Source organism: Sorex fumeus, unplaced genomic scaffold, assembly GCF_029834395.1.
Source record: "Sorex fumeus unplaced genomic scaffold, SorFum_2.1 ptg000028l, whole genome shotgun sequence".
Taxonomy (NCBI): domain Eukaryota; kingdom Metazoa; phylum Chordata; class Mammalia; order Eulipotyphla; family Soricidae; genus Sorex; species Sorex fumeus.
The window spans coordinates 3,121,723-3,133,877 of NW_026606085.1; the positions used below are offsets into that span (position 1 = coordinate 3,121,723).

Genomic DNA, 12,155 nt, shown 5'->3' on the forward strand with positions numbered 1-12,155 from the left:
GTTCCCTCAAATTCGGAAACATCTGGGACTTACTAAGTCCCTCTCCTTAACTCTCTCTCTCTCTCTCTCTCTCTCTCTGTGCCTAGGATTTCATGACAGGTGATCCCTTCTCGGCCCAAACATTGAAAAAGGGATGAGGTGGGTCTGGGAGCACCCCTGAGATGCCCTTTCTTTGGAATCCTACCTCCCAGAGCAGAGGCTGAGAGCCCCTGAGCCATTAGCAATTCTCGTAACCGAGCCACTTCTTCCTGCAGTTCCCGGATCAATCTGGCATTAGGGTCCTCATTGATAATGGCATTGCAGCGGATCTGCTTGGTGCGGTCAGCGTATCTGGAAGAGATAGGAAAATAGGAATTATTTTTTATTTGTTTGGGGGCCCACATCTGGCTTTCCTCCAGAGTTACTCCTGGCTTTGTACTAAGGGTTTCTCATGGTGATTCTCAGAGGACCATGTATTGCTGAAAATTGTCTCACACTAAAACATGTGCTTTGGGGCTACAAAGTTAGTACAGCAGGTATGGTACTTGCCTTACACATGTTTGACCTGGGGTTGGTCGCGAGCACTGCTAGGAGTAATTCAGAGCCGGTAGTAACCCCTCAGCATTAACAGGTATGGCCCAAAAACAAATGAAGAAACCCAACACATGTGCTTTGCCTACTGAGTTCTGTCTAATCTGATGGACAGGAATTAGTGGATTTCAGGAACAAGTGACCCCTGGACTGCTACCTGGTTTCCTCTCTCCTTTCCAAGTTTTAAAACACTGGAGCTGAGGGTCAACTCTATCTATATGCGTACGATCCTGAGTTCCAGGTTCTTGGCACTTTTTATACATTGCACCAGATCTGCTAGAGCAGAAGGCCCACCTGAGGGTGCTGAGAGTCTCCTCATAATTGATGTCTGCAGGACTCAAGGCTGCAATCATTGCTGTACGTGAGTTCCCACCTATAAATTGACAGTAGACGCCAGCTTGAGTAGGGCTGATTCCAAAGGGTCAGGCTGGAGGTGGGGGGTGTGGGGGTAGAGGTGAATGGCGGGGTCTCAGTGATCCAGGGTCACTGTCTGAGGTACAGTGAAGCTAAGAGTTGTGGATTTAACTATGAAATCTAGTGTCAAAAGAAGCAAAGGCAAGATCACAGGAGAGCAGACTGACACTTATGGGGCAGTCAAGAATCATTGGGAGGAGGAAAAGTCATGAGCAGACAAGGATGAAAAAGGGGTCATGAGGAGCTAGATCAGAGAGATCCTTGGCTTAGCAGGTAGGGCATGGTCTTGATCACCATACCAGGACATCTTCAAAAATGCCCCGAGGTCAGGGGGGGAGACAATGGGCAGTCTAGGGGTAGCAAGGGGATTTGTCAGTCATACCAAAAGGGTCAGTGGAATGGTGTCAGGGTCAGCTAAGAGAGAGAAGGAGACCCTCACCCAAATTCTCCTTGAGTAGCCAGGTGAGCACTGAGTCCCTGTAAGGGATAAAATCCGACTTCCGCTTCTTTGATTGCTGGTGAATGGAAGGGGTAAGGAGGTCAAGTCAGGAAGTGTCACCGCCACCCCCCACACACACACCCTTGTCCTCTTCCCCAGAGTCCCTTCTCTTCCCACCACGAGGTCTCACCATATCTGCAAGGGCTGAGATGACCTTCCCTAGAGTAGTCAAGGACTTATTGATGTTGGCACCTTCCTAAAAAGAATGAGGAATGAGTCCCTCCTCATCCACTCACTCTAATCCACTTTCCCATCCTTCCATTAGCCAGATCCTGGTTATGATTAGAGACTATCACACATGGTCCCCAGTATTACCCCAGTCTATCCGTCCTAAGATTTCTCACCTTCAGACGCATGCCTCGGGCCCCTGAGGAATCAGCTCGCTCACTACCAGCGAGGTCCACCAAACTGATCTTACTAACCTAGGGTCACAGAAAGAGAGGCAGAAGGTGATGAAGATTAATGGGAACGAGGCAAGTCAATCTGCGGATACCCAGCAGTCAGCTGGTAAGGAACAGAGAAAGCCAGAATGGGCAGAAGGGGACAAGGGAAGGAAAGAGGAGGAAACAAGACATAAAAAGACAACAGTGAAGGTTGGCTATTCATCCACTGGCTCATTCATTTACAGGTATTTACTGTGCATCAAGACAAGGACAAAGTAGGATCCAGCCCTACCCTCAGAATTCTACTAGAACAAGCAAGTAAATAGGACGTTGCACTATACTGATAAGAGGGAAAACAGAGAGGGCTGTGGGCGTCCCAAGGAGGCAATCAAACCATCCCCAGCAAAAAGAAGGACCCTTTAAACACAGCACTGTCCTGTTACCATATGGGGGTAGGGGAAGTGGGGGAGCCTACCTTCTCTGAGTCCAATCCTGTGAGCTGGTCATGACAGCGCTGTGTAAAGACAATGGTGAAGACAGCATGGGACCGGCTGCTGGTCTCATTCATGTTGGTGGCAGCGACAGTCCTAGGTGGAGTGCAGGGGAGAGAGTCGTCACTGGGGCCCAACTTTCACCACACCCAACCCTGATTCCCTCTCCCACCACTGTCAGCCTGCCTCACCGCGCCTTATTTCCACAGTCCATGAGGTCAGCAATGTCTGCATAGGAAGTCACAGCCAGCTTAGACAGGTCCTGCACATAGGGACCCAGAATGGGGTGCTCCCGGACCCGTAGAGAGCCCCGACTCTTGGGGTTCAAGAGGTCTCGGACCCTCTCACAGTAGATCTCCATATAGCTCACCTAAGTAGGAGAAGCAAGTAAAAAGTAACAAGTTGGAGTACATAATTACATGCAGCAGGAGACCCAGGTTTGAGCCCCAGTATCAGATGGTCCCTTGAGTTCCTAGCTGAGAGTATTATTACTTGAGCATCACTAGGAGTGCCCCCAAATAAGCAAATGATCTTTTGAAGTGAAAAAGGACCAGAGAGATAGTACAGGAGGTAAGACACTTGCTTTGCACATGGCCTACCCCAGTTCAAACCCCAGCACCACATATGGTCCCCCAAATACCACTCCTAAGCACAGAGCCAGGAATATTCCCTGAGTATCACAGGATGTAGCTCCCAAACCAAAGTAAATAAACATGTAAAATAAAAAAGTAACAAAGTGAGTCATACTACTGAAAATCTTACCCTCAAAACCACTCTGAATATAATATAGATAATTACAACTAATATACATTAAGTATTTACTATTCCCTAGTCATGATGCTAAGTATCTTTTTTTGAGGGGTTATACCCAGTGATGTTCAGGGGTTACGCCTGGCTCTGCATGTAGGAATTACTCCTGGCAGTGCTCAGGGACCATATGGGATGCCGAGGATCAAACCTGGGTCAGTTGCATGTAAGGCAAATGCCCTACCTGCTGTACTATTGCTCTGGCCAGCTAAGCATCCTCTCTCCTCTCTCCTTCTCTCTCTCTCTCCCTTTCTCTCTCTCCCCTCCCCCCCCTTTTTTTTAAGTCTTTGGGCCACACCTGGCAGTTCTCAGTGCTAGGACTCCTAGGACTGTGCTCAGGATTCACTATTAGCTCTGTGCTTGGGGTTCGCTACTGCTGGGCTTGGAAAACCATATGGGGGTTGGGGATCAAAACCAGGTCAGACACACGCAAATACCTATCCCTGTACTATCTCTCTGGTACCAGTGCTAACCATCTTGTATGAATGAACCCACTGATCTAACGACTCTAGGAAGAGGATTCAATCACTAACAGTTCACAGATGATCATACTCAGGAGCTGAGATGAAATGATTCGCCCATAACTAGAGTTAGTACCCAGGCTGTCTGCTTAAAAGCTTGGGGGTCTCCTGCAGTGGTGTGCTCGGGACCATGTGATGCCACAGATAGAATTCAGCACGCAAAATAGGTTGCCAACCCATCAAACTATCTCTCCAGCCTTGTCTTTGGTCTTAATTACTCTGTTCTTCTTCCTGCCCAGAGATAGTGCTCCCTCCAACCCACATCCCCACTCCTACCCACATCTCCACCTCCACCAGGACCTGAACTTACCTCTACAGAATAGGATAGCTGAGCACTCTGGTTTTTGCTAACACGAGAAAAGAGATCCTCACAGAGCTGAAGGAAAACACAGAGAAGATGTTGTTCACAGTATTTTGGTGCCCAGCATAAAGTCTGGCCCTATCCCAAATGACCCTGATAGACCCTTATCCCAACCTGGAGAGAGGGCTGATCCCATTTTACAGACAAAAAATAACCTCAGAGAGGTTTGCACTTGCCCAGAGTCATAGGTTGTCATTCAGTGAGCTGAATGTCAGTTAAGGTTGCAAAAACAGCCACTGTCCAAGACTCTGATTTAACTACAGAACAAGTCAACTCTCAGTTATCCACAACAAGTTTTTCTACAAAAGTCAACATCTTGACTTATGAATCACAAGTCTGTTGGAGGACTATGTTCACAAGTAATTATAAGATGGGGCAAAATACTACTAAGTGGCAAAACTAGAGCTCAAAACCAAGAATCTCCGATGCCAAAGCATTCTGCTCAGTGAATATCATTTCTCTAGTGGGACAAAGACCCACAAAGGACCCTATATGTTCAAGTTGCCAATCCTTCTCCATCATATCCCCTATCACTAATGGCCTCAGAGAGTCAGGTTAAGGCTCAATCCCTGTCTCCCTCCTCTAGGGCCAGCTGAAGAGATATTCTGGAAGGTCCTGGGCTTGTACCTGGGGCACAATGCCCTGTTGTCCTGGCTCCTGCCGCCCCATCATGGTGTAAGATTTTCCAGCCCCAGTCTGCCCATAGGCAAAGATGCACACGTTGTAGCCTTCAAAGGCATGGAGTAGCATCTCTTCTCCAATGTCCCTATAGACCTGCTGCTGAGATGCAAACTGGGGGTCATCAGCCTAGATGAAAGAGAAGTAAAGAAAGAAGCAGAATCCTAAATCATTTTAGTCTTTGATGTCTAAGTCCCAAAAGCCTCGCCCCAATCACTGATCTTGTAGGCTCCATCAAAGACCCCACCAAAGGTCTTGTGGGTTCCCTACCCCCATCATGATCCTAACTGTCCCTAAGGATCCCAGTCTCCTGACCGTCCTAATTATACCAAGGACGTGGTACGTACATCCTGCCTCTCCCCATTTGATACTAGGCCAACCCCCCAAACTAAAGATTCTATCCATATCCACACAGGGATCCTGGAACCAAACTAATCCAAACCAGTCCTATTTCCCAGCTATGTCCCCTCCCAGGGACCTAAATATTCCATGTTCCTCACTGCTCAGCTCTCCCCCCAATCAATGACCTCACCGATGTGTGTGACCAGTAGGAGTAGTCGAAGGTGAAGCTTTTGGGGGCATCCTTGCTCTGTTTGGGATTTATGATGGCTGTAGAAGTTAAAAAAAAAAATAGAAAAGGGAAGAAAGGCCAAAATCAGTTACTTCCCACCTCTGCCAACTTCCCTACAAGCCCCCAGAATCAAGGCATCCCACTCCCCAACCTCTGTCCTAATTCATCTCTCCCTTTTAATAATCCCAACCCCCTCCTGCTACCAAGTCTAATTTTGGCTCCTAGGACCCGCCCCCTGGGCTTGCCTCCTGGATTGGGCAATGGAGGGCTCCAAGCCAACATTCCCCCTTCCCAGGGACTGGGAACACAGAAAGGCCAGTCTGCTCCAGCCCCCGCCCTCACAACCAGCACCTGCTCTATACCCACTGCAGCCCTCCTCCTAGTCCAGCCAGCAGGATGAGCCTGCATGGGGGGCCCAGAACGCCCGGCCCCGGGGATTCACTCACAGGTGGTGCTGCCTTGCATGCTGACCACACACTTGGCATCCTGGCTCGTCTCACGGGCATTGAAGGGACGAACCCTCACTGCCACTTTCACGGAGGCACCAGTCATAGCTCCAGATATGCCCACCCTCCTCAGCTGGAGCAAGGACAGAAGAGGTCAGAGGCATCAAGGAGAACCCAAAAACTGCCTCCCAGCTTCTCCCAGGAATTCGTCTCTCCACCCCAATTCCCCAGCTACCTGGTCCCTCAAAAACCCAACTTCGAGTCCCCTGGGCTTCCCGTAAGTGTCGCTCTTGTCAGGGACACCCAAAAGTGTTCCTGCCTCTCTCCCCAGCTATATCCCAGCTTGTAGGGACTGGGCGGTCATCCCAGAATTACCTGGTGTCCTGGCCCCAGACCTGGGGGCCTGTATCAGATCTGGCTGCCACCGGCCCTCGTAGGGGAAGCCCCATCCTACACTTGGGGCCTGGCCACACCAGCTGAGGCTGTGAGGGAAACCCTGGTTATGGGGAAAGAGTGGTTAGAAGACACCTGTGGCTCCAGAGTTGTGTCTGGGATTCCAAAGTTGGAGAGCAAGGGGCAGGGGATGTTAGGAAAGGTCCCAGGATTCAGCTCTCTGGAGCGGCTGAATGCAATGTGAATCCAAGGGCAGGGATGGAGATATTTTTATTCCTCGTCACTCACAAGTGTACTGAACGTTCAGATGAGGAGGGAGGGAGAGAGAGAGGGAGGGAGAGAGAGAGGGAGACAGAGAGTGAGAGAGAGAGAGAGAGAGAGAGAGAGAGAGAGAGACTGGGGGGAGCAGGCTGGGCACCAGGCAATTCAGAGAGTGGAACCCCTGGGCAGACACACGGACTAGAAAGGGGGAAAGAAAGGGTAGAAAAACACATAATCTAAGAAAAGAGGAGACAGGCGAAGGGTAAGACTCAAGTCATGCTCTGAAGGAAATAATGGGAAGAGGAAAGGAAGGAGAGACATAAGATGACAAACACAGAAGACAGGAAAGAGAGCTCTGTACAAATTGGTAGCCCAGGAGAAGATAAGAAGAGAAAAAGAATTCCCACACAAAACAAGCCCTAAAATCCCTCCCAGGAGGTCAGCTGGGAAGAGGAGCTCCTACCTTGGGCCCACAACATCCACACAGGAGGGAGGGATCGCTGCCGGGCAAAGTCCAAGGCCGGGAGGTACAGCCCAGGAGCGGGACCCACAGGGCGGCGTGGGCCTAAGCCCCTTGCCCTGTCCCCAGAACTTCCTCCTCAGGCTCCAGGACAATGGAGAGCAGAGGGTGGGGTCATCCTGTAACCACCGTGCCCCAGCAATCCCCAGAGCGCTTCCAGAGGGGGATCCAGAACACCCGAGTCTTTGTGGGGAGAACAGAAGAACCGGGGTCTCCCTCGGAAGGAGGGGAGAGAGCAAAGAGGTCCCAGTCCAGCCCGGGCCACTGCGCCGCGTCCGCCGCCCGGGGGAAGGTGCCAGGCTAGTCCAGGAATGCGGGTGATCGGGTGCCCACACCCTGCAAGGGGAGGCGAGCAGCCCACGCCCACGGACAGCAGGGCGGAGGGCTGCGAAGCGGAGCGGGACACCGGTGTCCCTTCCGCGGCTCCCACGGGCCGAGCCCGATCCCGCCGGCCTCGCCTCGCCAGGCTTCCTCGGCGGGGCGCGAGGCGAGAGGGGTCGGCCTGTCCCCGCACGGGAGGGGCGGCAGAAACCACAGAAGCTCGTCCCGGGAGAAACAGCCCTGGCCCCGGCCCTACCCAGCGGCGGGAAGGGGTTCTGGAAGAGGACACGAGGGTGACGCCGGCGGGACCAGAGCGTCGGGGGAGAAAGGGCTGTCCGAGCGCAGGGGCCCGCCCGCCGGAGCAGCGTCCAGGCGCTGGGACTCTGCGCGGGGCCGCGCCTGGGTCGCGGCGAACGAAGCGCAAAGGGGGCCGCCGGCGACTGCCACCCGCCCGCCGGCGTCCCTCCAGCGAGCCCGGCCCCGGCCCGTCTCCGGGCGGCTCGCGGACCCTTTCCCCCGGCCGCCGCCGGCCGCCCCCGGCCCGGCCCGTCTCTGCGCCGCGGGCGGCGAACGGCACGTGAGCCCGCCCCGGTCCGCCGGCCGCGCCGGGTCTCGCGACAGGGACCCGCCGCTCCCCCCAGCCCGGCACATTCCGGCGCGGGCGTCCTCCGCAGCTCCGCCCCCGCCCCCACCCGCTCCCCGGCTCTCACCTCGTCGCGGGGCTCCGAGCGCCGGGGACGAACTTTCGGGAGGCGAGAGGCGGGAGCGGGAGCTCCGGGACCAGCTGGGGCTGCCCCCGGCCCGCGCCGGGTCCCGGGGCGGCGGGCGGCGGACTCGCGCCCCGGGGCGGCAGCAGCTGCGGCGCCTGCGGCCGGCGCCCGCCCGGGCAGCTCGAGCTGGGGCGGGAGCCAGGGGAGGGGGGCGGCGGGGCCGCGCACGCGGGCGGCGGGCGCGCGCCGTCCCGAGGAGGGCCCGGGAGAGCCCTGGACCGCTCCCGTTAAAACGGCAATGCCGCTGGGACCGTGGGGCCCGCCGGGCCGGGCGGGGAGCCGAGGTGCGGGCGGAGAGGAGGGAGCAGGATGCCAGGATCTGGGAGGGTCAGTGACGCGCGGGGGCCAGGAAAGGTGAGGCCAGACCCCGCACGGGGACCGGGGCCCGGAGCCGGGCGCGTCGCCGCCGTCGGAGGCGCGCCCGGGGGCGGAGCCTCGTCCGAGCCCCGCCCAGGGTGGGCCGCTCCGGCCCCGCCCCCTGGCGCTCGGCGCCGCCAGCCCCGCCCTCGGCTCCCGTCGCGGCCGCTCGCTGCCCCGCCCGCCTCGCCTCGCCCCTCCGTTCTGGAACTCGCCGCGCGCTGCCTCAGGTGCCTCGTCCGACGCGGTCGGCAGCGGCGGAGCCACCGGGCGCTCTGCCCGGCCCTGCTGGCCGTCGGGTTCATCAGGATGAGTCGGCCGAGTCGCCGCCTCAGACCCGAGCTGGCGCCTCGGATCTGGGTGCCACCTCAGGCCCGGCCACCCTCCCTCTGATTCCGCTTTCTCCCCTCAGGCTGGTACCCTCCGCGTCCGACTCCTTTCGCCCCCACAAAGAGCGGGGAGAAGACTCCCCCTCTTCCCGAAAGTGCGACTGCTGCCCAGTCCGCGTACGGCCCGGCCCCGGCCCTCACGCCCAGGGCTTCACCCGCACCCCCATGGCCCGACCCCTCCGGACTGCCCCGTCAGCGCAGGCTGCTGCCCAGGGCCAACTGTCCGGGGGCCGCCCGGCTTCCTCCGGAGTTTATTCCTCCAGCCCGACCTCAGAGAGTTGAAGGGGGACAGTCCCCAACTGCCCCGGCTCACCCTTTCCGGCCCCGGAGCACCCTCTGGACACCCCCAACTGTCTTCGTTTTTTCTAGATTGTTCCTTTGCCACCCTAGGAAGACATGTTTCTCTCCTGCCCCTCCTCCCAACTTAACTGCCCCTTTTCCTGATTGGCCCTTGAATACGTTTTTCTCTTTCATTTTCAAGGGAGGGAGGGCTGGAGCAACGCTCAGTGCCTGGACTGCTGTTCGCTTAATTCCTGGGGAATAGCTCCCCGTGGTGCTTAGAGCACCTTGGGTTTATATTGGGGGGAGAGCCATATTTTTCGTTTTCTTCTTTTAGGAAGTGGGGGTGGGTTTTGGAGCCACACCCAACAGTATTACTCTTGGCTCTGCACTCAGGAATTTCGCCTAGCATGGCCCTGAGGACTGTATGGGATCTGGAAAAGAACCCAGGTCAACCTTGAGGGCACTTCGTTGTGCGGGCGTCAAACGAATCTTTCTACTTGAAAGATGAACTCTCCTATTTGAACTCTCTTTCCGTCACACACCTGCCCCTTTTTATTTTTAAGAGGGGGTCTCTTTTGAGGGAGAGGTCACACTCTGTGATGCTCAGGGGTTATTCCTGGCTCTGCACTCAGGAATTACACCTGGCGGTGCTGGGGAACCATATGGGATGCCTGTGATTGGTCATGTGCAAAGCAAATGACTTCTCCGTGTACTACCTCTCTGACCCCACCCCTGCCCCTTTTTAAACCTGCTTTCTCAAACCATTCTTAGTTGCCCTTGGATAAATACTTGTTAACTCGAAGTTTTCAGTTCAATTCCTGGTCCATCCTTCATTTTGCCTACTGTCAATCTCCTAACTTACCTAGCATTTTCTTTTTCTTTTTTTCCTTTTTGGGGGCTGGAGCGATAGCACAGCGGTAGGGCGTTCGCCTTACAAGCGGCCAACATGGCCGACCCGAGTTCGATTCCTCCGCCCCTCTCGGAGAGCCCGGCAAGCTACCGAGAGTATTCGATATGCCAGACACAGTAACAACAAAGTCTGCAGTGGAGACGTTACTGGGCCCGCTCGAGCAAATCGACGATCAACGGGAGGGCCTTTACCTTTACCTTTTTACCTTGGGTCACACCCAGCAATGCACAGGGGTCACTCCTGGCTCTGCACTCAGGAATTACCCCTGGCGGTAATCAGGGGACCATATGGGATGTTAGGACTCGAACCCGGGTCGGCCGCATGCAAGGCAAACGCCCTACCCGCTGTGCAATCACTCCAGCCGCTACCTAGCATTTTCTTATTTGGGACAATTTCCAGCTCAGTGTTCAGAGGTCAGTCCTTGTGTTGCTCAGTAGCCTGTGTGGTGCCAGGGATTGAACAAGGTTTGCGCTCCAACCCTTTGAGCTATCTCCTGAGCCAGGACCTAGAATTGTTTGTTTGTTCATTTGAGGGCCACACTCCACTGTGCTTAGGGCTTACTCCTGGCTTCCCACAAGGTTTGAGGGACCATATGTGGTGCCAGGGATAGAATAGGTCCACTGCATGCAGGACTAGCACCCTGCCTAATTTAACATCACTCCATGAAGTCATGAAATTTACATACAAGTGGTACTACATGGAAAGTATCATGCTAAGTGAAATGAGTCAGAAAGAGAGGGACAGACATAGAAAGATTGCATTCACCTGGGGAACATAAAATAACAAAATAGGAGACTAACACCCAAGCATAGCCGAGATAAGTACCAGGAGGTTTACTCCATGACTTGGAGGCCAGTCGCACGTGCTAGGGGAAAAGGCAGCACAGATAGAGAAGGGAACACCAAATAAAGGGTGTTGGGAGGATCCCCCCAAGATGGGAGATGCATAATGAAGTAGACTATAGACCAAACATGATTGCCACTCAATGCCTCTTGCAAACCATAGTACCCAAAAAGAGAACAAAAGGAATGCCCTGCCACAGAGGCGGGGTGGGATGGGGGGGAATGGGGTGGGTGGGAGGGATACTGGAATCATTGGTGGTGGAGAATGGGCACTGGTGGAGGGATGGGAACTCGATCATTGTATAACTGAAACCCAAGCACAAAAATTTGTAAGTCTACAACTGTACCTCATGGTGTTTCACTAATAAAAATTAAAAAAAAATTAGCATCACTCCAGCCCCTTACCTAGAATTTTTATCTAACTTTCTAACCACCCTGACTACTCTCAGTCATCTTGGGCTGTCCCTAATTCTGACCTTGTGAAACTTATCTCTCCTCACTGTTTTTTACCTAAAGACTTCCCTAACTACCCCTCTTTTCCCTGTCACCAATGGACCACTCTGTCCACACTTAACTTTCACTAGCCACTCATACCTGAATTATCAACCTCAATTCTGCCACTTCTGTTTCCAACTGCCAATTCCATATCAACTCCACAAATACCTCTATTCCATCTAGAGACTCCCCATCCTTTTTTAATCATCCCAGCCTTGTAACTGCCTTTAACTCCCTCTTTAAATTTATCTTACTTTATAAATTTGGCTTCAAAAATTTAATTTGATTTTCTTTACCTTTTTTCACATTTCTTGTGCTTGTCAGATTCACCCAGTGTGTACAGCAAATAGAAATGTCCCTTTCTGGGGCTGGAGCGATAGCACAGCGGGTAGGGGGTTTGCCTTGCACGCAGCCAACATGGCCGACACAGGTTCGATTCCCAGCATCCCATATGATCCCCCGAGCACCGCCAGGAGCAATTCCTGAGTGCATGAGCCAGGAGTAACCCCTGAGCATCACCGGGTGTGACCCAAAAAGCAAAAATAAATAAATAAAGTATTTACAAAAAAAAAAAAGAAATGTCCCTTTCTAACTAGAAGTCCCTTTTAAGCTCTTTTATCCTTCAATGGAAATTTATAAATGTATATATGTATACATGTATACATATATGTATACATGTATACATAAGTGTATACATGTATACATTTATAAGTGATAATTTTCACAAATATAATAGATTATAAGGTAATTAGGATGTAAACCTGATTGACAATCACAAATTTCACAATAGTATAAAGTTTGTCTACTAAATAGTTTTTAATTTATAAATTTATTTTTTCTTAATTTCTAGGACTGGAGCGATAGCACAGCGGGT

General features: G+C 53.3%; 1 protein-coding gene across 2 annotated transcripts in view; it reads right to left on the reverse strand.

Annotated features, from left to right (window-relative positions):
- Positions 1 to 8,097, reverse strand: part of KIF1C (kinesin family member 1C) — a 28,010-nt gene extending 19,913 nt beyond the window's left edge. The window contains exons 1-13 of one of the 2 annotated variants that reach the window (XM_056114926.1): positions 7,947 to 8,097; positions 6,117 to 6,237; positions 5,742 to 5,874; positions 5,257 to 5,333; positions 4,674 to 4,853; positions 3,996 to 4,061; positions 2,549 to 2,727; positions 2,342 to 2,453; positions 1,828 to 1,905; positions 1,614 to 1,679; positions 1,424 to 1,499; positions 865 to 943; positions 185 to 330 (exon numbers count right to left, since the gene is read on the reverse strand). In XM_056114926.1, the coding sequence (XP_055970901.1) occupies positions 185 to 330; positions 865 to 943; positions 1,424 to 1,499; positions 1,614 to 1,679; positions 1,828 to 1,905; positions 2,342 to 2,453; positions 2,549 to 2,727; positions 3,996 to 4,061; positions 4,674 to 4,853; positions 5,257 to 5,333; positions 5,742 to 5,847 (1,165 nt within the window). In that variant the 5' untranslated portion in view covers positions 5,848 to 5,874; positions 6,117 to 6,237; positions 7,947 to 8,097. The remainder of the gene's footprint in view (positions 1 to 184; positions 331 to 864; positions 944 to 1,423; positions 1,500 to 1,613; positions 1,680 to 1,827; positions 1,906 to 2,341; positions 2,454 to 2,548; positions 2,728 to 3,995; positions 4,062 to 4,673; positions 4,854 to 5,256; positions 5,334 to 5,741; positions 5,875 to 6,116; positions 6,238 to 7,946) is intronic. The other variant, XM_056114925.1, reaches the window with a different exon arrangement.
- Positions 8,098 to 12,155: the final 4,058 nt, after the last annotated feature.